At 44.2% G+C, this 27,144-nt stretch overlaps 1 protein-coding gene across 3 annotated transcripts in view; it reads left to right on the forward strand.

Annotated features, from left to right (window-relative positions):
- The window catches only part of PTPRC (protein tyrosine phosphatase receptor type C), a 414,848-nt gene that overhangs the window by 106,383 nt on the left and 281,321 nt on the right, over nucleotides 1-27,144 (forward strand). For all 3 annotated transcript variants that reach the window (XM_068240076.1, XM_068240078.1, XM_068240079.1), the window contains 3 exons: nucleotides 17,407-17,487; nucleotides 21,806-21,883; nucleotides 24,537-24,566. In XM_068240076.1, the coding sequence (XP_068096177.1) occupies nucleotides 17,407-17,487; nucleotides 21,806-21,883; nucleotides 24,537-24,566 (189 nt within the window). The remainder of the gene's footprint in view (nucleotides 1-17,406; nucleotides 17,488-21,805; nucleotides 21,884-24,536; nucleotides 24,567-27,144) is intronic.

Raw genomic sequence — 27,144 nt, forward strand, 5'->3', positions numbered from 1 at the left:
CGAACCACGTTCGCCGGCGAACCATTTGGCCCAACTCTATCGGTAACCCATAGACTAGGACAATACATTGACTCATTCCTTCAGCCGTAGGTATGCTCCCCCATGTACTAAGGGACACCAAACATACCATACAACAAATAGAAGGAATCAAAGTGGAGAATGGAACAATGATGGTCACAGCAGATGTTTCATCACTCTACACGAGTATTCCACAGGATAAAGGAATAGAAGCCGTGAAATACTTCATGGAGAAAAGTGGAGAATTAAAGAGTGAACAAATTGAGTTCTTAATGGAGGTGTTAAAATTTGCTCTTCAGAAAAATAACTTTTGGCACAAGGGAAAGTTTTATAGACAACACAGGGGGTGAGCAATGGGGGCGGGGTTTGCACCCAGCCTCGCTAATTTATATATGGGGAAATGGGAAGAAGGGGTACTGGCACTTGATGTTTCACAAGGGGTAACAGCGTGGAAAAGGGACATTGATGACCTGCTAATTTTTTTGGGGGGGCACGGAAACACAACTACAACAATTTTTTTCTATATTAAATGACAATGATTTAAATATCACTTTGACATATGAAAGCAGTATAGAACAGATTAATTTTTTGGATTTAAATTTGATGGTGATGGAAGGGGAGATCAGAACTAAAACATTTTTTAAGAGTACAGACAGAAATGGTTATATATCCACACAGAGTGGTCATCACCCAAGGTGGATAAAGGGTGTCCCCAGAGGACAACTCACGAGAATGAGGAGGAATTGCACTGATATTGCAGATTTTGAAGCACAATCACTTATATTGAAGGATAGATTTTTGGAGAAGGGGTATGAGGAAAACTTTTTGGACAAAGAAATACAAAGGGTGGAAGAACAAGATAGAATAGAGCTTATTAATAGAGAGAGAAATGGGCACACTGATAGAAATGAGCACAATTATGCTTTTATTACACAGTTTAATGCACAATATAAGCAGGTGGAGCAAATAATCCAAAAACATTGGGAGATATTATTATCGGATACAGAGTTGAGTAAAATATTACCCTCAAGGCCCAACTTTATATATAGAAAGGCCCCCAATCTCAAAAATCATATGGCCCCTAGCTGTGTGGAACAAAAAAAAGAACCTCCTAGATTTTTGGGGTGGCAAAAACCAGGTTTTTCCCATGCAGGGACTGCAAGGGATGTAGGGAGGCGAAAGCAGGAAAGGTAGAAAGGATAGTAAGATACTCCAACAACAAAATAGTAAAGTTAAGAGATTTTATCACATGCAATGATAGGTATGTGGTATACCTGGCATGGTGCCTGTGTGGGCTACAATATGTAGGGAGGACCACCAGACCCTTGAAGGAAAGGATAGGGGAGCATGTGAGAAATATCAGAAAGGGTTTGATGGGTCATACTCTATCTGCTCATTTTAAAAAGGTACATAATAGTAATCCAGCATTATTGACTTTCTGCGGGGTGGAGAAGGTAAATCGACCATGGAGGGGAGGGAATATGGTGAGGGAAATATCACAAAGAGAAACCAAATGGATATACTTACTAAACACCTTGAAACCGAGAGGTTTAAATGCAGATATAGATTTAATGTGTTTTCTGAGTAATGATTGAAATAGATAAAAAAGAATGAAATATAAATGGTGAGCAGCAGCACTCATGCCTGGAAGTCCAAAATTGTTCTTGTTTACAATTATTCTAATTTGTATAGTTTGGTGTGAGAATAGAGTTATGTACACTATAGTTTAATCAAACACATAAAATGTTGGGATTAATATCACGGTTATATATGTAAAAGGGGGGGTAAGATAAGGGGGGACTAACAGGCAGAGTGGACAAGCACACCACTTAAGATTAAATAACAAGAAATAACAGAAACAAAAGAATGTATAAGTATTATCTTTCTCTGAAAATATTGGCTGACATGATGGTAACAACATATATGATGTAAGGGCTATACCCCAAAGTGGCCACTGGGAGGAGTATAATTTGAGGATAGTGGCCGTAGAGCATTTTCCGCATTATGACGGTCCTGATGGGGACGCAGGCGCAATAATTGACGCGTGCGCATACACAAAGGAGTGACGTAACATACGCCTGATGGGACGCATGTACGTGTCCAAGACGGGGAGCGGGCAGACGTCTATATTGACGAATCCGCGTAACCATGGAGACGGCATCCCTGACCCCGGAAGTAAGAGGCGTGCAATGGGCCGCGTCATTAGATGGCGCTCGGACACGTAACCCAGATGATGAGAGAGGATAGTAAAGGTCACATCCGGGGGGAGGAGGAGGAATGGGCGGAAGGAATAGCAGTATGGGCATATTAGGATGCCAGGATAATGGCCGCACATGCTTCTGATGAGTCGCAGATAGCGACGAAACTAGTAAAGCTAGTGGCCAAGGAAAGACGTAAAGCCAGAGGGGGAAGCCGGGAGGAGCTGACACACCAGCGCAGCAAGCCCACCCAGCGGCCAACGATTGGGGTAGAGCCCATAAAAACTCTGTGCCTAAGAAAACGTCTAAGCTTGTGAGTGTAAACTGATTTTAATAATAAATAGTTTTTATGGTTTTACGCTATGGCTATTCCAAATATTAGCTTTTGAGGTGTGATGATCCTGTGGAAAAGGTGGAAGCAGTGGACAAGTTTGCTTGAAAAGGCAGGGGGTGGCCATATGACCCCATAAGCGCTGGAGACCCATCTAATAGAGGGTCAACTTGATGCGGTGAGTGCCTACTGCTTGGGGTGTGGTGGTGGTGTCTCGCCGAAGCGGTAACAGTGGTAGCTGACTGCGTGAGCAAAGTTGCACATTTGATGGAAATCTGGGACTGAACCTGATATATAGAAGGAGAGTCTAGTCACGGGAACGTCAGTGCGCAGCTGTTTTGGATGTCATATCTTCAGTGTTGTTCCATGAAAACATATAATGGAAAGGAAATGTACATTTCCTTTCCAGTACTTGCTCAAGTGGCGACTGAGCTTGCCTTGGCACATCTACCAAGAATTATCTGGGGTAGTGCATTTCTTCACGTTCTGGTTATGAAAACATATAATAAAATATTTACAAAAATGTGAGAGGTGTACTCACTTTTGTGAGATATTGTATATACACTTTAAAAAAGATATTTAAGAAATGTATGAACCATTGTTTTCATTGATAGTTGTCAATTACCTGTAGCTAGGATTGTAAATGCTGTGTTTAAAGTCTGGCTAATTTCTAGCTTTGAAAACAAGATTTGAGTTAGTTCAGTTGTTATCATTAAGGGCCTATTCACACTAGGGCGATTAGCGGGTGATTCCCGCTAATCGCCAAAGTGCTAGAGCTATTTTTAAAAGCACTAGTGCTATTCTACCCTATGGCAGTGTTCTCACGATTGTCGCAGTTTGCGGGTGTTTTGCGATTAGCGCCAATCGCAAACACGTTACCTGCAGCATTTTTGGAGCGATTCTGGAGTGATCGCAGTACAGTGCTAATGAAGCGCTGACCGCGATCGCTCTGAAATCGCGGAAGTGTCCAGTGATTTTTACAGCGCTAATCACAATAAAATCACTAAAGCAAAACGCTAGCGCTAAGCGCTAGAGTTTTGCGATTTGTCGATGTGAACAGGGCCTAAATGTGACCAGTGTTACAAAAGCATCATACTTTGTATAATTAGATTGTAAATGTATTGTATATTGATTCTATTTTTATCACAGATGAGCCTCACTCTCACCCATCTGACCCGCAAGCACTCACCAGTAACAACCTAACCTCTGTGGAACCTTCCATACCTGCAAACACCAGCACTGCTGTCTCAGATGCATTCACCTCTGCTATGCTCTCAGCCTCAGGTCTGACCAGCCAAAGAAATGATTGTGGACCTCTCCATACAGTTTGAATATGTGACCAGTTTAATCAAATGCTCTTACTAAAGTGCAGCTTTAGCCTTTTTTTATTATTGTATATTATTTATGGACAAAAGTAGAGAAACCCCAGAACCTCTTGGGATGATTTATTAAGGAAGGTGTGAGAAAAAATGAAGCAAAACATCATTCAGCTGTTAAAGGACCACTATCGCGAAAATGCTAACATTTAAAATACATGTAAACACATACAAATGAGAAGTACATTTCTTCCACAGTAAAATGAGCCATAAATTACTTTTCCCTATACTGCTGTCACTTACAGTAGGTAGCAAAAATCTGATAGACCCAACAGGTTTTGGACTAGTCCATCACCTCATAGGGTATTCTCAACATGGCCTTTATTGTCTATAAAGATACTCTCTGCAAAGGATTTATACAAAGATGCTGGCCAGCCCCCCTGCTCACTGCACTTTTCTGGCACTTGGATGGAGCATCTGACATTTACTAAGTGCTTTTGAAATAAATAAATAAAACCCTGAAAATCCCCCATGAGGAGATGGGCTAGTTCAAAACCTGTCGGTTCTGTCAGATTTCTAGTACCTGCTGTAAGTTACAGCAGCATAGGAAAAAAGTAATTTATTCATTTTACTCTGGAAGAAATGCACTTTTTATTTGCATGTGTTTACATGTAATTTACATTTTAGCATTTTCACGAAACTGGTCCTTTAAATGAATTAAGTATTCTAACTTATATCTCGGGGCAACTGTTAAAGTAAAGGGTAATTGTATTTTTTTTTTAAAGTTACTGTATATACAGTACTTACCTCAATAGGGAAAGCCTCTGGATGGTGGTTCAGAGGCTTCCCTGGTCTCCCCTACAACCTTTCTGCACTGCACTGGTACCCTCTAAACCATTTTCAACATTAAAGTCAAAGACTGCTCGCAGCTGCACTCCTCTCCGTATATGAGTGTGGTTGCACTGTGCAGGCACCAGGAGGTTTGCAATGGCGCAGTATTATAAACCCGCTACTGCACAGAGCTGCTTTTGCAAAAAATTTTTTGTTCTGTGCATGAGCAGGTTCATAATACTGTGCTGTTGCAAATCTCCTGGTGCTTGCACAGTGCGGCCACAAAGATTAAGGTTGTCCTGTTTGGAAGCAGGGCGATCGCTGAGAATCGGTGAAGCCTCTGGATCACACAGAGGCTTCCAACCAATGACATAAATATATTGCTTTTTTTTAAGTTACAGGTTTACTTTAAGGGCCTGATTCACAAAGCGGTGCTAACAGTTAGCACGCTGGTGAAAAGCCCTTTATCACGCCTAAACTCAGTTTAGGCATGATAAGTTTAGGTGTGATAAGTTTAGGCATGATAAGTTTAGGTGTGATAAGTTTAGGTGTGATAAGTTTAGGCATGATAAGTTTAAGCACCAACTGGGTTAGCATCGCAGTGCACAGCTGATCAAAAGTTTTGCGCTAGCAAAGTCTGGTGCACTTCGCATAGAGTTTAATGGCGCTGCTTTGCGTGCGGGACTTTGCGCGCGATCTAAACGTATCTAAACTTATCATGCCTAAACTTATCATGCCTAAACTTATCACGCCTAAACTGGCTTTTCACCAGCGTGGTGCAATGGTTATCACGCCTAAAGTCTCTAACTGGGTTAGCACCAGTGGCGTACCTAGGGCATTTGGCACCCGGTGCTGGGTATTAAAAGACACCCCCCCTTAAAAAATGGGCGTGGCCACAACCTGCGTCGTGCTTCGCGGCAAAAAATAGGCGTGGTCATGACCAGATAAGGGCGGAGCTAACTGTAATTTAAAGTATTAGCTAGTATAGTTGCCCCAGTATAGCTAGTATAGTTGCCCCCAGTATAGCTAGTACAGTTTCCCCCAGTATAGCTGCCACCAGTGAAGCTAGTATAGTTGCCCCCAGTGAAACTAGTTGCCCCCAGTATAGTTAGTTTAGTTGCCCCCAGTATAGCTAGTATAGTTGCCCCAGCCAGTATAGCTAGTATAGTTGCCCCAGCCAGTATAGTTGCCCCCAGTATAGCTAGTATAGTTTAGTTGCCCCCAGTATAGCTAGTATAGTTTAGTTGCCCCCAGTATAGCTAATATAGTTGCCCCCAGTAAGTATAGTTGTCCCCAGTATAGCTAGTATAGTTGCCCCCAGTATGGCTAGTATAGTTGCCCCCAGTATGGCTAGTATAGTTGCCCCAGTATGGCTAGTATAGTTGCCCCCAATATGGCTAGTATAGTTGCCCCCATTAAGCTAGTATAGTTGCCCCCAGTAAGCTAGTATAGTTGCCCCCAGTAAGCTAGTATAGTTGCCCCCAGTATGGCTAGTATAGTTGCCCCCAGTAAGCTAGTATAGTTGCCCCCAATATGTATAGTTGCCCCCAGTAAGCTAGTATAGTTGCCCCCAGTAAGCTAGTATAGTTGCCCCCAGTGTAGGTGCCCCAGGAGTGGGAAGCAGGGCTAGATGGAGGGGCTGTGGAGGGTTCCCTCACCTGGGACACCTCCTTCTGCCTCTCTCTCCCCTCTCCAGAATAGCGGCGACAAGTGCAGGGCGGCCGGAGGCGTACGGACAATTACTCACCTGACGCCTCCGCCCCCCCCCTCCCTCACCTGACACCTCTGCTTCTGCCTCTCTCTCCCCCTCCAGAAATTAGCGGCGACAAGTGCGGGGCGGGCGGAGGCGTACGGACAATTACTCACCTGATTTCCGCGTTCCAAGCGTGGAGCGCAGCGTCATAATGTTACAGATCTCTGTCTTCAATGCCGCCCACTGTGCTTCCGCTAATCAGGAAGCACAGTGGGCGGCATTTAAGACGGAGACCTGTAACGTCATGACGCTGCGCTCCACGCTTGGAACGCGGAAATCAGGTGAGTAATTGTCCGTACGCCTCCGCCCGCCCCGCACTTGTCGCCGCTAATTTCTGGAGGGGGAGAGAGAGGCAGAAGCAGAGGTGTCAGGTGAGGGAGGGGGGGGGGGATATGTCCCCCCTCCCCACCGCTGCCTCCACAGCCCCTCCTTCTAGCCCTACTTCCCCCTCCTGCTGTGCTGCTGTGGGGGGTCGTGGCGACACCCCCCTGGGTGTCTGACACCCGGTGCGCCACGCCCCCCTGCGCCCTATGGTAGGGACGCCACTAGTTAGCACCGCTTTGTGAATCGAGCCCAAAGCCCTTTAACCATTTTTATTGCTCTGCACTACAGCACTGTATAAGTAGCACTATACACATTATTTTTATATATATATGGGTGTTGATTGATTAGAGTAGGATATTATGCATCATCGTCCCTCATTATGCTTCATTATTGTGATTAAGTGGTCACAGTGGATTGATTCACCTGAACTAGGATGTGAATGGAATTGGGCCAATCTATGGCAAGAGAAATCCTGCTTCTATTTGGTGGTTTATTGTACTTTGAAAGTGATCTTGTGGTAAGAGTAATACTTTTAAACAATGCCAATAGCCTGGCTATCTAGCTGATATGTTGTCCTCACTAGTGTCTGAATCCGATGTATGAAACAAGCATGTGGTTAGTGCAGTCAGATCACAGCACCAGCTCCGCATACTTGTTGCGGCTTAGTAGTTTAATGTATTGGAGGCAAATGATCAGCAGGACAGCCAGGCATTGGCAATATGCATTTAATAAAAGGAAATATGCATGGCAGCCTCCAATGCAGCTGACTGCAAGGTCACTTAACCACTTAACATCTCAGTCGTTTTCAGCTTATGCATCCGAGCAATGTTCACCTCCCATTCATTAGCCTATAACTTTATCACTACTAATCACAATGAACTGATCTATATCTTGTTTTTTCCGCCACCAATTAGGCTTTCTTTGGGGGGTACATTTTGCTAAGAGCCAATTTACTGTAAATGCATTTTAACAGGAAGAATAAGAAAAAAAATGAAAAAATTCATTATTTGTCAGTTTTCGGCCATTATAGTTTTAAAATAATACATGCCTCCATAATTAAAACCCACGTATTGTTATTGCCCATTTGTCACGGTTATTTCACCATTTAAATTATGTCCCTATCACAATGTATCGCGACAATATTTTATTTGGAAATAAAAGAGCATTTTTTCCGTTTTGCATACATCACTATTTACAAGCTTATAAAAAAAAAATAGAGAGAAATATTTCATCTTTACATAGATATTTAAAAAGTTTAGACCCTTAGGTAAATATTTGTTTTTTTTTTTTTTTTATAGTAATGTTTTTTTTGTTTTTTTTTATTAAACATTTTATGTGGGCATTTTTGGGAGGGTGGGATATAAAAGTGTTTTATTTGGGGAAATATTGGTGTAGTGTAATGTTTTTGGGTATTTGCTTGTAGTTTTACTTTTTGGCCACAAGATGGCAATCTCGATTTTTTTTACATGACGTCACTCTAAGCGTACAATGTACGCTTAGAGGGACACAGCTTCAGAAAGAGCGAAGCTTCCGAGAGAAGCTGTCGCTTTTTCAGCGGGGGAGAGGAATCAATGATCGGGCTCCCCAGCCCGATACATTGATTCCGTGGCTACCGACTCCGCGGCCGGGAGTGCGCGTGCACGCGCGCGATCGGCCGCGGGAGCGCGCGGGAGCGCGCCTGTCCTCCTTGACGTTTTTATACGTCAAGGAGGACAAAGTGGTTAAGGATTGAAAGTGGGTGAGTATCTTGAAACAGTGATTCCCCACTTTCTGTGACCTCACTGTCCTAAAATGAGCTAAAGAGCAGAACCCCTGAATGAACCACAGTCCAACATTGAATAAAAAGAAGTCTGAAGTTTAATTTATCAAGCTGTAAAATTATTAATATTTTCCTTCTAGTCAGCATTTTATACATGTGACCTCTCTGTAAAATCTAAACAAAGTGTGTATCTTTTTACATTCATTGGATCATTACATTGAGTTTCAAACATATGTTAACCATTTTGCAAGTACCACCGATATTCACAATAATGGAGGATTTTTTCTTTGTTTTGCTGAAAAAAACTGACGGGATGAGCACTACTGCAATGCTGCAAACAGCAGTGAGCTGCTACAGCTGTAATAGGAAATGCGAAATATATTGTTTACAGCTTTAGGAACAGAACACCAGCATGTTTTTTCAGTGTCAGTGCAGATGTTCTTGCTCTCTCCTTGCCATTCTTGCATGTGTGACTTCTCAGCAATGCTGGGCCATTAACCATTCGAAATACTTTAAAGATAACCTGAAGGGAAAAAAAATTGCCCCAAATGGATACTGACCTCAGTAGAGTGAAGCCTCCGGATAATCAAGCGGCCGCTTCCCCCACCCTCCTCACCTCCACTGATCCAGCTCTGGGACCCCCAGAACCTCTTCGACATGCCCTTATCAAAGAGTGCACACAACCACACTCCCTTCCATGTAAGAGGGCAGGCACACTGTGGGACACCCTGCGCAGTAGCATGGAGCTGATCAGCTCTTTCCGCTTAGCCCTAGTAGGCTCCATGCTCCTGGGCTTGTTCTGTGCCTGCGAAGAGTGGCAGTGCACTTTCATGAATGGGAGTGTGGTCACAAACTTCCAGGGAGTCCCAGTGTGGTGGATGGGAGGAGGAAGTGGGAAACCTTTGGAGGATCTTGCTGAGGTAAGTATCTAACTTTGGCTTTTTTTAGATTACAGGTTTACTTTAACCACAGAAGGCCAAAATGTGTGGCATGTGGTTTTTTTTGTGCTTTTGCGCAATTGCCCAGGGCCCCACGCTCTTTAGTGACCCTACAAGTCAGGTCACTTGTGTATTGTCAGTACAGCATGAAAATGTATGGAGACCCACATTCATTTTTGCCCAGGCCCCCATTTTACCTAACACGGTCCTTGCATGTGGGGTAAAGTGAGTGGAGCAAAAAAAAAAGGTACACTTTAAAATGAAGTGATCCATCATTACTGTACATGTTGTAGTCTCAATTTAATCTGCTACACTAGCTATAGCTATACTATATGCCTTGTATATTACTAAGCCATAAGCAATCATTACTGCTACTCATGCCACAGTGCCACAAGTCCTACTAAAGAAAAAAAAACTTATGAGCTTTTAAAAAATGTGAAAACTCTGACTAATGATGACCACGTTAGCCATCATATAGTTTGCGTAGCTGCAAGTAAGCTTTACGTACACTGCCTGCACACCATCAATTAACTGAATATATCCCATTGTTTAGTCAAAGTTGGCATTCTGTGTTCATATGAATACTGTATTCATATGAACACTATGAATGTTTTCACTAAACATCTTTAAAATTTACATGTGCAGACAAAACACATACATTTTGCCAGACACTATGCAATCCACCTAACGCATGTTCCATGGTTTGTGTGCACAGATAGCACAATGTGGAGCTTTATACAAGCAACATACACACTGTGTGTATAATGCAAGTTGTGCAAACTACATAATGTGCATTATCTAACTTGTGTAAAGCCCAGCAGAATTCGCGTCACGTGTGCTGTCTGTGCAGGTATGTTTTAATGATGTTTAGATTCTGTTTGTGCAGAATTTTAACTAAACACCCAAAGGCCCAAAACAGTAAAATTAATAACAATCATGTAACAAGTGCAGCCATCATGCTTTCCCTACATAATGTGTAGCTATTACACCCCCTTTTAACATCATGTCCATTTTTCATATCTGCAACCCCTACTCATAACAATATATGATATAGATGTCCTCTCCTGTAGCAATCCCCACTATAGTGCTTCTAAATATATCCTTCTCCATTTTATCAATCCAAGTTGTAGTGGTCTTCATGTAGTGCCAAAGCACAGTATTCTGCATTTTAGTACTCCTCAATTACAATGCCCCAATCATAGTGTAATCCATTATAGAGCCCCTCCAGTTAAGTGCCCCCTGTTATTGTACCCTTTATAATGTGACCCCCATTATAGTGTTCTCCATTATACCGTTCCTTGTTTTAGTGTTCATTGGTTTACACTGAGCAAAAATCTTAACACAACACTCCTGGTTCTGCTCCCATTTTGCATGAGCTGAACTCAAAGATCTCCGCAGAGGAGTGGACCCACATTCCACAGGCCACAATTAACAACCTGATCAACTCTATGCGATGGAGATGTGTTACAATGTGGGAGGCAAATGGTGGCCACACGAGATACTGGCTGGTTTTCTGTCGTCCCCTGCCCCCCCCCCCCCCCCCCTTCACTATGTAAGGCAAAACTGAGCACATTTCAGAGTAGCCTTTTATTGTGGCCAGTCTTACGCTCCCTGCACACTACAAATCTGATTTGCGATTCACATTCTGCTTTTCAAAATCCAATACCGATTTTCCCTGCATGCTATCAACAGAAAAATGCAGCATACAGTAACAGTTACAAATCGGAAATTGGAATCGCATGTAAAATGCGATTAAAAATCGGAAACGGAATTGCGTGCAGTGTGCAGGGAGCCTAAGGCACACCTGCGCAACATTCCTGCTGTCTAATCAGCACCTTGATATGCCACACCCGTGAGGGGGGATGGATTATCTCGGCAAAGGAGAAGCGCTGACTATCACAGACAGATTTGTGAACAATATTTGAGACTAATGGGTCTTTTGTGTATGTAGAAAATGTTTCAGATCTTTGAGTTCAGCTCATGCAAAATGGGAGCAAAACCAAAAGTGTTGCGTTTATATTTTTGCTCAGTGCAGTTTACTCAGTTATGCTGCTTTCTGACATCAATATAGTGTCCTCCACTATGATATCCCTCCATTAGTGCGCCCTATTTAAACTGCCCCTGTTATTGTATCCCCAACTTGGAACAGTTTATTTTTGCGCCAGGATTGGCAGGTGTTGAATAGATGCCAAAGTATTGGACCTGGTGAGGATAGTGTTATGCAGAACCTCCTTCTGTATAACACTATCCTCCCAAGTTCCAATACTTTACATTGGCATCTATTAGACACCTGCCAATCCTGGCAGGTGTCTAATAGAGGTTAGTGTTAGAGACTAGAAGGTGGTGGGGGTAGTGTTAGGAATTAGCAAGGGGGTTAGTGTAAGGCAGTAAAATGGGGGGCTAATGTGAGATTACAGTAGTGCTGGGATTTGCCATTGATGTACATGATATACCATTAAATTTATTCCAAAAGCTCCTTAGTGAGTAAAATTCACTTATCTCTGCCAAAGGTCACTGAATTCTGAAGAAAAGTTATGCTTGCTCAGCCTTATCAGTTGAAATGACTGAACAAACAGCAATCTGGGGAGTGTTGGCAGTTCCATTGCCACAATTCTATGCTTCCTCCATCGAGTATTATACTAACACTAGCAGACCTAAGCCCGTTTAAAAACAGGCACTAGGTCCAATGCCGATAATTTACCAACCCCCCCTCCCCCCCCCAAAAAAAAACCCCAGCGAAGCGGCAACAATGGGTGTGGCTATGACATCACACGGGCGGGGCTAACTAATGTAATTGTAACAGTAAGGCAGTGGGCTAATATAGGTAGCCAGAATAGTTGCCCCCAGTTGCCCCCAGCATAGGTTAGATAGGTAGGTGCCCCCAGTATAGCTTAGTTAGGTAGGTGTCTCCAATATAGGTAGCCAGTATAGTTGCCACCAGTATAGGCTAGGTAGGTAGGTAGGTGCCCCCAATACAGGTTAGATAATTAGGTGCCCCCAGTATAGGTTAGATAGGTAGCTGCCCTCCAGTATAGGTTAGATAAGAGCTGCCCCCCAGTATAGGTTAATTTAGGTAGGTGCCCCCCAGCAAAGGTTAGGTAGCTGCACCCAGTATAGGTTAGATTAGGTAGGTGCCCCCCAGTATAGGTTAGATAGGTAGCTGCAGGGCTGGGCCGAGGCATAGGCTGGAGAGGCTCCAGCCTCAGGGCGCAGTGTAGGAGGGGGCGCAGAATTCATTCAGCTGTCATTCCTAATTGTGTTTGAAGCAGAAAGAAATAATAAAAGGGGATACATGGCAGTGACTGCAAGCCATATAACTAGATATTAAGGTGTTGGGGAGGTTGTGGGCCCTGTGGCGCCTCTTAGTCTAATAGCAATCAGTGTGTGACGCTGGGGAGGCAGGGATGGAGGGGCGCACTTTGGTGTCTCAGCCTTGGGTGCTGGAGGACCTTGTCCCGGCTCTGGGTAGCTGCCCCCCCAGTTTAGGTTAGATTAGGTAGGTGCCCCCAGTATAGGATAGATAGGTAGCTGCCCCCCGGTATAGGTTAGATAGGTAGCTGCCCCCCAGCATAGGTTAGATAGGTAGCCGCCCCCAGTATAGGTTAAATTAGGTAGGTGCCCCCCATTATAGGTTAGATAAGGTAGCTGGCCCCCAGTATAAGTTAGATAGGTAGCTGCCCCCAGTATTAGGTAGGTAGGTAGGTAGGTGCCCCCTCATAATGGAGGGGGGAGCCGCGGTGAGGGCAGCCCGACCTTTCCCTCCCTTCCTCTTCCCGGGCCGCCCTCCATGCTCCCCCCTCCAGACTGCAAAGTAATGCGCAGGGAAGCTCTACACACATCTACTCACCTCCCTGGTCCCAATCGCCGCTCACTCGCCACCGGTCTCCTCCTCTCTGCATAGCCGCTGATACACACACTGCTTCCTGTTTAGCAGGAAGCAGCGTGTGTATCAGCGGCTATGCAGAGAGGAGACTGGCGCCGACTGAGCGGCGATTGGAACTAGGAAGGTGAGTAGATGTGTGTAGCGCTTCCCTGCGGATTACTCTGCACCCGGTGACCCGCTGCACACCCGCTGTACCGCGCGACCGCCGCCCACTGAACCGCCGCACATCCGGCCGCCCGCTGACACGCTGCCCGCTCGGCCGCCCGCTGACACGCCGCCCGCTGACACGCTGCCCGCTCGGCTCCCTGGTTCCATCCTCCTGTCTCTGTGTAGCGTTGTCCGTGCTGCGCACATGCGCACAGCAGTTCAGCACGGACAACGCTACACAGGGACAGCGTGACGGACACAGGGAGATTATTATAGAGGATACTAGCCTGCACCCTTATATATTCCAGTCCAGGAAAGCAAACAACCCTTACAAGGCTTGGACCAAATAGCCCTAAAAGGGGAAAAAAATACCTTCAACTCCAAATGGTAATCAGATAAACGCTCTGGATTAACAATAATGAAAGGAAAGCATCCAAGCCCCTTTTAAACAAAGATATAGAATTTGCTGCTGTTTCCTGTGGTAATATATTACACACTTTAACCACCGTTACTGTAAAGAACCCCTTCCTGAACTTTACTATAGTTCTACTTTAACCATGTGGAACTACAGAAGGTTCGCTTATCATTATTCTGGCCTGAAAAGCACTGTTGCCAACATTTGGCACTCTGTCAATATCTGTATATGTGGCATTTTTGAAACTCATGGTAGTCAGGGGTTTTGCTGTCCTTTCCTTGGGAGGAGGACATATCTGAGCTCATGGTAGAGCTTCATGGACAAGCTACACATGCAAAAATGGCAAGGGCGAAATTATTTTCCTTAAGTTACTAAGAGAAATTACTTTTCCAGAATATGTAGTGATATACTTGTGTTATATTATTGTGCATGACTTGTATTATAAATTATGCATTTAATACATATTGTTTCATCATAGGTCTCAGCCATTCCAATAATGGAACTCCGATAGTTTCTGCAGAAGATCTCAAACCCACAGGCACCAGCATTGCTGATCTCACCCCATTCACTGCAAACAGCACCATCTCTGCATATTCACCTACAGGTCCAATATGGCTGAAAATTTAAAGTAGAACTCTATTCAAAACTTTTTTTTTTGTTACAGAGCATGTGAATTTTTGCTCTGTGTCATGTAAGGAGATTTCCCTGTCACAGAGCCTGAATAGAGGAAGATTTTTAAAGGGAACATGGAAGACAGAAATTCCAAGAAGCGCTTGATCTCCACGGTGCACACCATGGGGCTCCACTTGTGTTAGAAACTCTCCACTCCTGATAGCATGCACTGGCAGCTTCTTAACCTCCCTGGCGGTTAATTTATTTTGCCAAATGTGCAAAAATCCTTTTTTTTTTTTTTTTTTTTTAATTTTTGTTTCATGTAAAGCTACAAGAGTGGTAGCTACATGAAACATCACTAGAGGGCGCATGTGGCTCTCTAGTGCGATCGTCGCCGGCATCAATAGCAAACAGGGGAACGTGTATATAACGCGTTCCCCTGTTTGGCTTCTCCTGTCGCCATGGCGACAATCGGCATGACGTCATGGACGTCAGCCGACGTCCTGACGTCAGGCGCACTTGATCCAGCCCATAGCGCTGCCCGGAACTCATTGGTCTGGGCAGCGCAGGGCTCTGGCGGGGGGGCCCTCTTCCGCCGCTGCGTGCGGGCGATCGCCGCAGAGCGGCGGCAATCGAGCTGTGCGCTCGGCTAGCAAAGTGCTAGCTGCGCGCACAGCACTTTAAATGGGGTGAATCGCCCCAACAGAGCCTGAGAAATCCTCCTGCGCGGCATATACCGCCAGAGAGGTTAAAGAGCCACTACCACCAAATATTGTAACATTTAAAATATAACATATAAAATGTACATTTACCCCAGAGTAAAATGCACCATAAGTTACTTTTTTTGTCTTATGTTGCTGTTACTTACAGTTGGTAGTAAAAATCTGATAAATTTGACAGATTTTGGACTGGTCCAACTCGTCATAGGGGATTCTCAGTATTACCTTTATTCTTTACAAAAGCACTCTATGTAAAGAATCTAAACAAAGATGCTGACCACCCTGTTGGCCTGAGCTACTGCCATTCATTAAGTGCTTTAGTAAATAAAGAAATACCTGAAAATCCCAAATGAAGAAATAGGCTAGTCCAAAACCTACTGTAAGTAGTCACACCATAGGAAAAAGTAATTTATAGTACATTTAACTCTGGGAGAAATCTACTTTTTATATGTATGCATTTAAATATGGCAATTTTTTGTAAAAGTTGTCCTTTAATTCCAACCTGGCTTTTCCTGTTTATATCTGATAGTGACCTTCCCCACAACAGAATTTGTGGTGTTCTAATAACCAATCATTCGCCCCATAGATGGTCATTTAGGATCAGGGGGTCACATCTAAATTTCCAAACTTTCAGTTTTTGGAGTAGTAATATTTTATTCAGAACACAAGGGGCCATATGCAATTTACTTTTTCTCCTGAGTTTTCTCCTAGGAGACAATTTTTCAACTTTATTTAAAATAACTTTTCTGCACTTTGCAATAGAAAAAGTACCAAAAAGTAATTGAAAAAGTACTGCCAAAATTATTTTGAGTAATTTTTTGCTTGCTGGGGGTTTAAAGGCATTTTATTTCCAAGATGTGAAAATATCACCTAGAAGAAAACACAGGTGAAAAAGTGAATTGCATATGGGCCAGAGTGTGACAATCTTACACAGCCCACACTGTATGGTCATCTGTTTTCTGTGGTGGTCGGCATTCCTTGGAAATGTTTTTGCTCAGCTGCTCTTAATCTCACTCACTCACTCACTCACTCACTCACTCACTCACTCACTCACTCACTCACTCACTCAGGTGCACAGAAATCTACGCCCTGTTTTGATGGCTACCTGGCTGCCAGGGTGTAGATTTCAATCCACCGACACCGCTCGTTCTCGGTGCTTTCATCACTCCCGACGATCTCGCCGCTATCTCCCCGCCGCAGCTCACTCACTCTGCCGTCTCTGTAATGGCAGAGCCCTGTGAGCAGGTCAGGAGGCTCACATTGATAGGCAGGGTCAGGAGCCAATGAAAGCGACTCCTGACCGGCTCACACGAACTCTGCCGTCATAGAGACGGCAGAGTGGGTGGCCCAGGTTCCTGACGTGCGGCGGTGGCGGCAATTGGGGCGGGTATGTGCAGTGATTCATTCGTCGGTGTTCCGCCATTTCTGGTTATCTGAGACCGCTGGTATTTAAGTGGTTAATTTGTGTATGTTGGAAGTGCTACACAGTTGAAGAACACCCATTTTCAACATAACAGTTGTGAAGGATATCTATCTGATAGATGTAAATAAATGAACAACAACAAAAAAATACCCCTTTGGTGATGTCACTTCCTGTGAAACTGATGAGTTGCATTCTCATGAAAGCAAAACTATGGCAAAATATATCTGTTTCCATAATATGAATGGCAGACTGCCATACACTGGTCGATTTTCCCATAGATATGTTGCTCATTCTAGAATTTGATTCTGATAGAAATTAATGCCCCAACATACAGGAATGATCGATTTTTGGCCGAAATTGATCGAATCAGTCAATCGTGCCAGATGGAAGATTTTGATCAACTGGCAGCTGGACAACAGCAGTGGCAGGTCGATGGCACACAGCATTGCACTGCATTAAACTGTGCAACGCTGCTGGTAGATAGATCTTTTTTTATAGATTTAATGCTGAAACCTATAAAAAATTCTATGTGCAGTGTGTGTGGAGGGATTTGATCAGTTTATGATCTGAGAAGGATCTGTCTTTTGGCCACATCGACCAGTGTATGATCAGTCTTGGTGTGCTTCAAAACAGCATTAGAATTAGTATGCTAGATCAAGCAAGCATGGTAGATGCATCAATAAAAGCCTCAAGCAACAAAATACAGAGTGATTATGTAATGCTTTATATTCTGTAACAGATGCCGCAATCTCCTCTACCACGCAAGCATCCACTGTTTTTGCCTCCATGGATCGCACATCTCCACCCAATTCCACTGAAGGTTTGATGCATTCTTTGCTTGTTACAACCTAAGCATTACTACACAGAAAACAAAATTAAAATGCTACATTGCTTTAACCCCTGTAAGATGACATTTGCAAAATAAATAATTTGCTAACAGTTAGGAATTCAATCAAAGCAATTATTTTTGCAAATTTTTGTATGAAAATAAAGACAAATTAATTTCACAATGATTTTCACTTTGGCAAAGATCACTGTGAAAAGTGTACATCTCATCATACTTCTGAAGGCAGGGCCAGGACAAGGTTCTACAGCAATAGAGGCAAAGATTCAAGAGTGCCCCCCTTCCCAATTGTGCCCACTCCAGTATACAGTAGCTAATGTGAACCCAGTAATAGGTAGGATCATGTCTACCCCTAGTATAGGTAGCCAAATGTGCCCCCAGTATTTCGTAGCCCCCTTCCTGGTTTTGATAGCCAGATGTTCCCCCAGTATTAGGTAGCCCACTCCCCAGTTTAGATAGCCAGGTGAGCCCCCTTCCCCAGGTGAGAGAACCCTCAGTAATTAGAGATGGGCCGAACGGTTCGCCGGCGAACGGTTCCCGGCGAACGGTTCGCCGGCGAACGGTTCCCGGCGAACTTCGGTGGTTCGCGTTCGCCTCCCGCAGGCGAACGTTTCCGGAAGTTCGGTTCGCCCCACAATGCACTATGAGGGTCAACTTTGACCCTCTACATCACAGTCAGCAGGCCCAGTGTAGCCAATTAGGCTACACTAGCCCCTGGAGCCCCACCCCCCTTATATAAGGCAGGCAGCGGCGGCCATTACGGCCACTCGTGTGCCTGCATTAGAGAAAGTAGGGCGAGCTGCTGTCTGTCTCTCATAGGGAAAGATTAGTTAGGCTTAGCTTTTCCTGGCTGCATACCTGTTCAGTGATCCTGCCACTGCATACCTGTTCTGTGAACCCACCCACCACTGCATACCTGTTCAGTGATCCTGCCACTGCATACCTGTTCTGTGAACCCACCCACCACTGCATACCTGTTCAGTGATCCTGCCACTGCATACCTGTTCTGTGAACCCACCCACCACTGCATACCTGTTCAGTGATCCTGCCACTGCATACCTGTTCTGTGAACCCACCCACCACTGCATACCTGTTCAGTGATCCTGCCACTGCATACCTGTTCAGTGATCCTGCCACTGCATACCTGTTCTGTGAACCCACCCACCACTGCATACCTGTTCAGTGATCCTGCCACTGCATACCTGTTCTGTGAACCCACCACTGCATACCTGTTCTGTGAACCCACCCACCACTGCATACCTGTTCAGTGATCCTGCCACTGCATACCTGTTCTGTGAACCCACCACTGCATACCTGTTCTGTGAACCCACCCACCACTGCATACCTGTTCAGTGATCCTGCCACTGCATACCTGTTCTGTGAACCCACCACTGCATACCTGTTCTGTGAACCCACCACTGCATACCTGTTCTGTTCAGTCGACCCGCCACTGCATACCTGTTCTGTTCAGTGGACCCGCCACTGTATACCTGTTTAGTGAACCCGCCACTGCATACCTGTTTTGTTCAGTGAACCCGCCACTGTATACCTGTTCTGTTCAGTGAACCCGCCACTGCATACCTGTTCTGTTCAGTGAACAGTTTGGTGTGTCAGTGTGAAGCAGTACCTTAATTACACTCCCTGTTTGATGTATACACATGCAAGATGTTTTAAAGCACTTTAGGCCTGTCATTTAGCATTCAATATGATTTCTGCCCTTAAAACGCTGCTTTGCGTCAAATCCAGATTTTTCCTGGGGACTTTTGGCGTGTATCCCACACCGCCATGCCCCCCTCCAGGTGTTAGACCCCTTGAAACATCTTTTCCATCACTTTTGTGGCCAGCATAATTATTATTTTTTTTTCAAAGTTCGCATCCCCATTGAAGTCTATTGCGGTTCGCGAACTTTAACGCGAACCGAACCTTCCGCGGAAGTTCGCGAACCCGGTTCGCGAACCTAAAATCGGAGGTTCGGCCCATCTCTATCAGTAATAGGAAGCCCCCCCCCCCCCAACATGCAGAGGGGAGCTCTGTAAAAAGTGCTGCAGGACACCCCCCCCCCAACATGCAGAGGGGAGCACTGTAGAAGTGCTGCAGGACACCCCCCAACATGCAGAGGGGAGCGCTGTAGAAGAGCTGCAGGACACCCCCCAACATGCAGAGGGGAGCGCTGTAGAAGAGCTGCAGGACACCCCCCAACATGCAGAGGGGAACACTGTAGAAGAGCTGCAGGACACCCCCCCCCCCCAACATGCACAGGGGAGCTCTGTAGAAGTGCTGCAGGACACCCCCCCCAACATGCAGAGGGGGGGGGGGGCACTGTAGAAGTGCTGCAGGACACCCCCCCCCAACATGCATAGGAGAGCGCTGTAGAAGCACTGCAGTACCCCCCCCCCCCCAACATGCAGAGGTGAGTGCTGCAGGCACCGCCCCCCCAACATGCAGAGGGGAGCGCTGTAGAAGAGGTAGAAGAGCTGCCTGCAGGACACCCCCCCCCCCCCTTAACATGCAGAGGGGAACACTGTAGAAGAGCTGCAGTACACCCCCCCAACATGCGCAGGGGAGCTCTGTAGAAGTGCTGCAGGACACCCCCCCAACATGCAGAGGAGAGCGCTGTAGAAGCACTGCAGGACCCCCCCCCCCCCAACATGCAGAGGGGAGTGCTGCAGGACACCGCCCCCCAACATGCAGAGGGGAGCGCTGTAGAAGAGGTAGAAGAGCTGCAGGACACCCCCTCCCCTTAACATGCAGAGGGGAGCGCTGTGGAAGAGCTGCAGGAACCCCCCCCCCCCCCCCTTAACATGCAGAGGGGAGTGCTGTAGAAGTGTTGCAGAAGTTACTTTATGATCAGACACTGTTTTCAGACAAGTGTGATTTCAACACTATGTGAACTGCTCATTATGTTTTTGCTTGGTTTGTATCCATCCAGGCAAGTCATTTCATGCGGGTGAGGAGATATATACCTTGTTATTCCTGTATTTGATTCAAGTAACAAAGGGTGGGGACCTCCCAAAACCATTGCTGTATTGCATTTGTGATTTGGATCAATAAAAAGTGTGATGCTTGCTGCAAACTGCCTTGGACTTTTCATATACTGTAGATATACAGTGTATATATATATATATATATATATACACACACATATATATATATATATATATATATATATATGTATATATATATATGTATATATATATATATATATATATATATATATATATATATATATATATATACAAACACACACACTCACACACACACACACACACACACACACACACACACACACACACACACACACACACACACACACACACACACACACACACACACACACACACACACACACACACACACACACACACACACACACACACACACACACACACACACACACACACACAGTATATTCTGTCATTGTGCTGATGTTTCCTGATCTCTACTCCGCACCTCTTATGCTTTCTAGTAATGAACTGAAATAGCTGTCTTGCACAGCTGTCAGCTGATAGTGAGTTGTGAGTAATTACCCCCAAAACCTGTGCAGTTCACATGGCTGCGCAAGGGCCTGGGCCGGTTGGAGGTCCTCTGATGCCACAACTTCTTTGCTCCCAGACTGCTGGGAGCCAGGACATGGTGGCAGAGAGCTTCCAACTGGGGCAGACATGTGCGCAGCCATGTAAACTGCGCAAGCTATTGCGGATTTCTGCTTCCGGGTCAAAGCTGCCAACCCAGGGGAGGGTCGGGCCTGGTCTGAACTCTTTACCATGCAATTGGAGGCAACCGGGGGGAAACGGAGGACGCAGACGACGTCCCAGCAAATTTAAGCAGTTAAATAGGTAATTACTTGTTTTTACAACCTGTCACCTTGGATATCCTTTAAAAAAAGAAAGATATTTGGGATAATTCAGCTTTAAGTGAGCAACTGTGGTTACCCACAATGCATTACTACTGAATATAGAAATGATCTCTTTATGCCCCTGAAGCCAGGCTTACACCCAGAACCGCTGGTGTATAGCAAGCCTATAGCTTATAAATTTGACATTTACATTTGACTATAATGGCATATACATTATACTAAAGTGAAATTAGCCTTTACATTTAAATATACTCTCAAATTGAATGGTTCTTCATTATTATAGAAAACGACCCCCTCTTTCTCCCCTTTCCCCTTTTAACAAAAAAATCTAGAACAGTTACAGTATATAGTAAAAGGTGTAATACACACATATGCAAGAATGTTTTTATTAGAAACATGTAATTGACTACTTCTTCTTTTTTTCCTCTCACACTCCAGGAACTTCCAGCACAGACTTCCACCAATCCACTTCTCCAGCCTCAGTTCCAACCATGACTGTGTCTCCCCCTTCTGGAGGTGACAACAAGCAAACCTACATCCAGTGCAATCAGTGCAATCATTGCTTAGCATGCATGCAAAAACACAGCAAAAGCTCTTTCTTCACTAAATTGTGTCTAAATTACTTCTGCAGTATTGATGTCCCTTACAGGAGTTTTTTTTTTTTCAATTAGATTAATACCTATCCTGCTATTCCTAGTCACATTTTAGGTCAAATTAACAAAGGGTAAGGTGATGGAGAAGAAGTGCTGAATGGGTTAATAGATGTATTTTGGTGCCTTACCTAGCAGACACAATCATCCCTCCAGTTTTTGCCCTGCATGGTGTAGCTAAAGCTCAGGAAATACCTGGCAGATGCAAACTTTATTGAAATAAATAAAAAATAAACCATTAACAGGTATTCCTAAATTTCCTACCAGCGAGTGGAGGGACAACTATCGGTATAGAGTAGAGTTTTGTGTGGAGCCACTTCTCATCTGCATTGGCCCACTTGACTTCACAATGCCTATATATGAGAAAAGACATAGAATTTGATTCGCTTAAGGTTTCTATTAACAAACTAATTTCCTAAACGATCGACCGTTCGATCGGGGCACACCAATAGGGGGGAAACCTGGTAAGCACTCCGAGCAGACTTAAAGAATTGTTCACAAATTCAGATCAGCACCATTAACTGTACACAATTTGATGGATCGTATGGTCCATAATTTGGGAGATTGTACCATTAATGGGCACCAGTCCTCATTTTGGATGCCCATTTATCTATTACCTGCCACTCTTCCTTCACTATAGTCAAACTGACAACATGAAAATATAGCTGATACAGGTAGCAAATAATGGGCAGCACGGTGGCGTAGTGGTTAGCTCTCTCGCCTTGCAGCGCTGGGTCCCTGGTTCGAATCCCAGCCAGGGCACTATCTGCAAAGAGTTTGTATGTTCTCTCCGTGTCAGCGTGGGTTTCCTCCGGCACTCCGTTTTCCTCCCACATTCCAAAAACATACGGATAAGTTAATTGGCTCCCCCTAAATTGGCCCTAGACTACAGTACTTACACTACATAATATAGACATATGGAAATGGTAGGGATTAGATTGTGAGCTCCTTTGAGGGACAGTTAGTGACAAGATATATATATATATATATATATATATATATATATATATATATATACACACTGTACAGCGCTGCGTAATATGTCGGCGCTATATAAATACTAAATAATAATAATAATAGCAAAAAGCCTATTAAAGCTACTCTGTAAATGGAGTTCTCTGATTGGCTGCTATAATTATGCAGTGCTGGGTCCCTGGTTCTAATCCCAGCCAGGGCACAATCTGCAAGCAGTTTGTATGTTCTCCTCGTGTCTTTGTGGGTTTCCTCCAGGCACTCCGGTTTCATCCCACATCTCAAAAACATACAGATAAGTTAATTGGCTTCCCCTTGAATTGGCCTTAGACTTTATATAAGACTATAGTAGGGAGCAGATTTTTAGCCCTTCTGAGGGTCAGTTAGTGACAAAACTAGGTACTCTGTAAAGCACTGTGGAAGATATATACATACTAAATAATAATAATAATAATAGCCAGGTAACAGGCTGACAACATGAATGCTTGCACTTCTTTCTGCTTTACGTCTAAGCAAAAAAGGATGGTATATAAACAAAAATGTAATTTTTAAGTATAACATTGTAAAGAAGCCAAATTATTAAATAAATATGTGAAAATGAGAAATGAAAAAAAAAAAAAGAAACCAAATTATTAAATAAAATATGTAAAAATGAGAAATAGAAAATGCCAATTTAGATTAATTAAAGCCATTTCAAGATAAATGTGTTAATATTTCGGCACTGTAAATTGAGCAATAGCAAAATTATTGTAGAATGTGTATCTTTTTTAATTAAGTGGCAGATACTTAATTTAGGGGACAGCATAATTAACCCATATTTCTGCAGAACACTCAGATGTAAAGCAGAACAATATACAGTATTTAAACTTGTATATAGGCATTATATAATATGCTGCCAATGAATATTTTGCTAGGGAAAATGGAAGAAAATCACTTTTTAAATATTTTTTTTGCCAGATTTTTCTTAGTGCACTTTAAGTGCAGCTGAACTGCAGCAGTTGTAACACCACACATGTCAAGCATTGGCACACGGTGGCGCTACTTGGTGGAGAAGGAATACGACATGCCAAGACTGAGTGCGGCTGCGGCAGTGCTCAGATCTCACTCAGTGGGGGGCCGCCTGGACAGTGCTAGTACCGGGTGCCAACAAGCATCCGGCCAGTGCAGGAGAGAGGCTGACAGGTGGTGACATCACCACTTGTCAGCTTCCCATGTGAAGGGGCCCTAAGGGGGGGGGGGGGGGGGGAGAATTCTGTGTATCTCTTACATCAAGCTGTATACTGCTGCCATAGTTACTATCAAGTGTCTTGATGGCCATAGCAAATACACATTTAAGTTGAAAGATAATATTTAATAGCAGATTATCATACTAACATAAAGTATCCCACCATAGAGGGTCAGTATAGCACACGGACAATTAAAATTTTCACAGACAGCTGTAACATCCACCATATTCCTCTCATGACAGGTTCTATGTAGAACTTTTTCTCTCTGCTTTGCTGTGATGTGTTCTAGTTACTAATTTTTTAATGTTATGTTTTTTGCAGGCGAATCAGAAAGGGAAAAGAGTAGTTGCAGTAAGTACTTTAGTTTGTTGTGTATTTTTATAGCATAATATTATACATGCAATACATTTTTTTAAAACTTTTATCCAATAGTGGTTTCCAAAATACATGAAACAGACCATCTTTGTCAGGCTCAGAAAACCATCCCTAAACAAGAGAGGGGACTCCATGTATCATTAACACTGATTGCTCTTTGAACATATTTATCTAGGCATTTTAACAATTATTATTATTGACATAGAAAACATTGACATATTTAGCCTCAATTAATCTGCTTATACACTATGCAATGTATAAAATCAGTTTTGCACAAAGTTTAATAAAAACATTGAAAAAAAGAGAAAGCATCAAAAAATAGGGCGTCAGTCAACTGATTTTAGTCAAAATATCAATCAAACCTTGATTGGGCAAATAGCTTGCTTACTAAACTGGAATAATACGTCAGTCCATTGTGGTTTTATATAACAGTTAACATATACAAGTATATAAAATATTATTATTGATTTTGTACCTTTAACCACTCCCCCTCCCCCGGAACGAGTAACTGTGTGTGTGACTCTCACTCTCTCTCTCTCTCTGTATTTCTCTCTGTCTCTCCCTCTCTCTGTATTTCTCTCTCTCTGTATCTCTATCTCTCCAGCCTTTCTCTCTGCCTCTCCCTCTCTCTCTGTCTCTCTCTCTCTCTGCCTGCCCCCTCTCTTTCTGTCCCTCTCTCTCCCTCCCCCTCTCTCTGCCCCCCCTCTCTCTCCTCTACCCCTCTTTCTCTGTCTGCTGTCTATCCCTCCCCCCTATTTCTGTGTCCTCTCCTTCTCTGTCCCCTCTCTCTGCCCTCTCTCTCTCTCCTCTATCTTTACCCCCTCTCTCTCTGTCTCCCCTCTCTCCTCTCTCTTTACCCCCCTCTCCTCTCTCTTTACCCCCCCTCTCTCTGTCTCTTTTTTCCTCTCTCTTTCTGCCCCCTCTCTCTGACTGCTCTCTCTCTACCCATCTCCTCTCTCACATTGCCCCACTCTGTGCCCAATTTTGTGTGTATGTGTGTGTTTTGTGCCTCTCTGTTTCTCTCTCTGCCTCCTCTCTCTCCCTTCCCTCTCCCTCTGCCCTCTCTGTGTCCTCACTTTCTTGCTGTGTCCTTTCTCTCTCTCTCTCTCTGCCCCCCCTCTCTGTCCTCTCTCCCCACTCTCTCTCTGCCGCCCCCTCTCTGCCCTCTCTCTCTTTCTCTGCCCCCCTTTCTCTCTCCCATCTATCTCTCTCTGCCCACTCTCTCCCTGTCTTCTCTCTCAGTGCCCAACTCTGTGCGCCATTGTGTGTATGTGCGATTAGTGGCCATCTTTTTTGTTGTTTTTTTTTGCCTCTCTCTGACTCATTATCGCTAGGTTATGCCACTGTTAAATTTATGTAATTTGGTCCCACCCACTACCACGCCCACTATATACATGGCCACGCGCCAACTTGCACGCGTCGCAAGTTGTTCCTGCCTGGTGCCCATGGGTGCCCCGGATCTCCTAGGATCCTAGCAACGCCCCTGAGTTGCATAAAGCTATTCATGCATGGCTTTTACCTCAGTGCATGACCAACAAACAGTCACGGATGAGCTCATTAACATACTCTTCCCAGTGACCTCTCACCTCAAGTTAAACCTAACAGCAACCCAAGCTCTGAGGTGAAGTTAAACAGACACTCTACTGACCATTAACCCATAAACTGCCACACAAACTACCTGTAATTAACAACAGGGGGGCAAACCAATTAAAGAACCGTGAGGAAAACTAAATTGTTTAGGGGGCAAATGCTGCCATGTGGGTTGACTCACTATGCGTTGCTGTCCCCTTTCATGACAGTAACAAAAATCTTCCATGTCCATACAGCCATCCTATCAAGCAAACAGCTACATGTCTCTTGATTCCACTTCCTCCTTTGAGTACTTATTTCTTGTGTACAGCAGGATCACCTGTTGTGACTAATGCTAGGATGCTACAGTGGGACCCTAATGCTGAGCATCGATACCTATTGACTATGAAGACTACAGGGGCGTAACTGCATAGACCCTGCAAGGGATGCCTCCGCAGGGAGGCCCAGAAGCCACAGGGGGCCCGTGGGGGGAAAAGTTTGAAAGACTGATAACCAAGGGCATGGAGAGAAAATGTATTCTGCTCTCGTAGATATAATATGTATCATAGACATTGTTATATTGACTGCATGTGTCCACCACACAGATAAGGTATCATACACACTTTGGAATTTGTACACTGTCCCTGCTCCCTAGGGTTCGTAAAAAAACATCTGTCTCACACTGCAGCAAAGTTCTGATAACTTCATGTTATGTACAATGTTACAAACAAAGGAGTCACAGGTTGGAAAAAAAGTTGTAGACTGGCCCTTATTCAACAATCCCTCAGAAGAGATTCCTAGATTCTTATCACACACAGGCTAGTGACCTTATGCTGTCTGATTATGGACACAGTGTAGTGGGTAAGATTGATGTCTGACTGTCGCTGCCTCATTGAGAGCTTGTTGTCTCATACTGAGTCCAAGATCCTGTAATGGCAGTATTAATCAGTGACATTCTGAATGTTTTGCCAATGTTACAGTGAAT

This window comes from Hyperolius riggenbachi, chromosome 6 (assembly GCF_040937935.1).
Source record: "Hyperolius riggenbachi isolate aHypRig1 chromosome 6, aHypRig1.pri, whole genome shotgun sequence".
Classification (NCBI taxonomy): Eukaryota; Metazoa; Chordata; class Amphibia; order Anura; family Hyperoliidae; genus Hyperolius; species Hyperolius riggenbachi.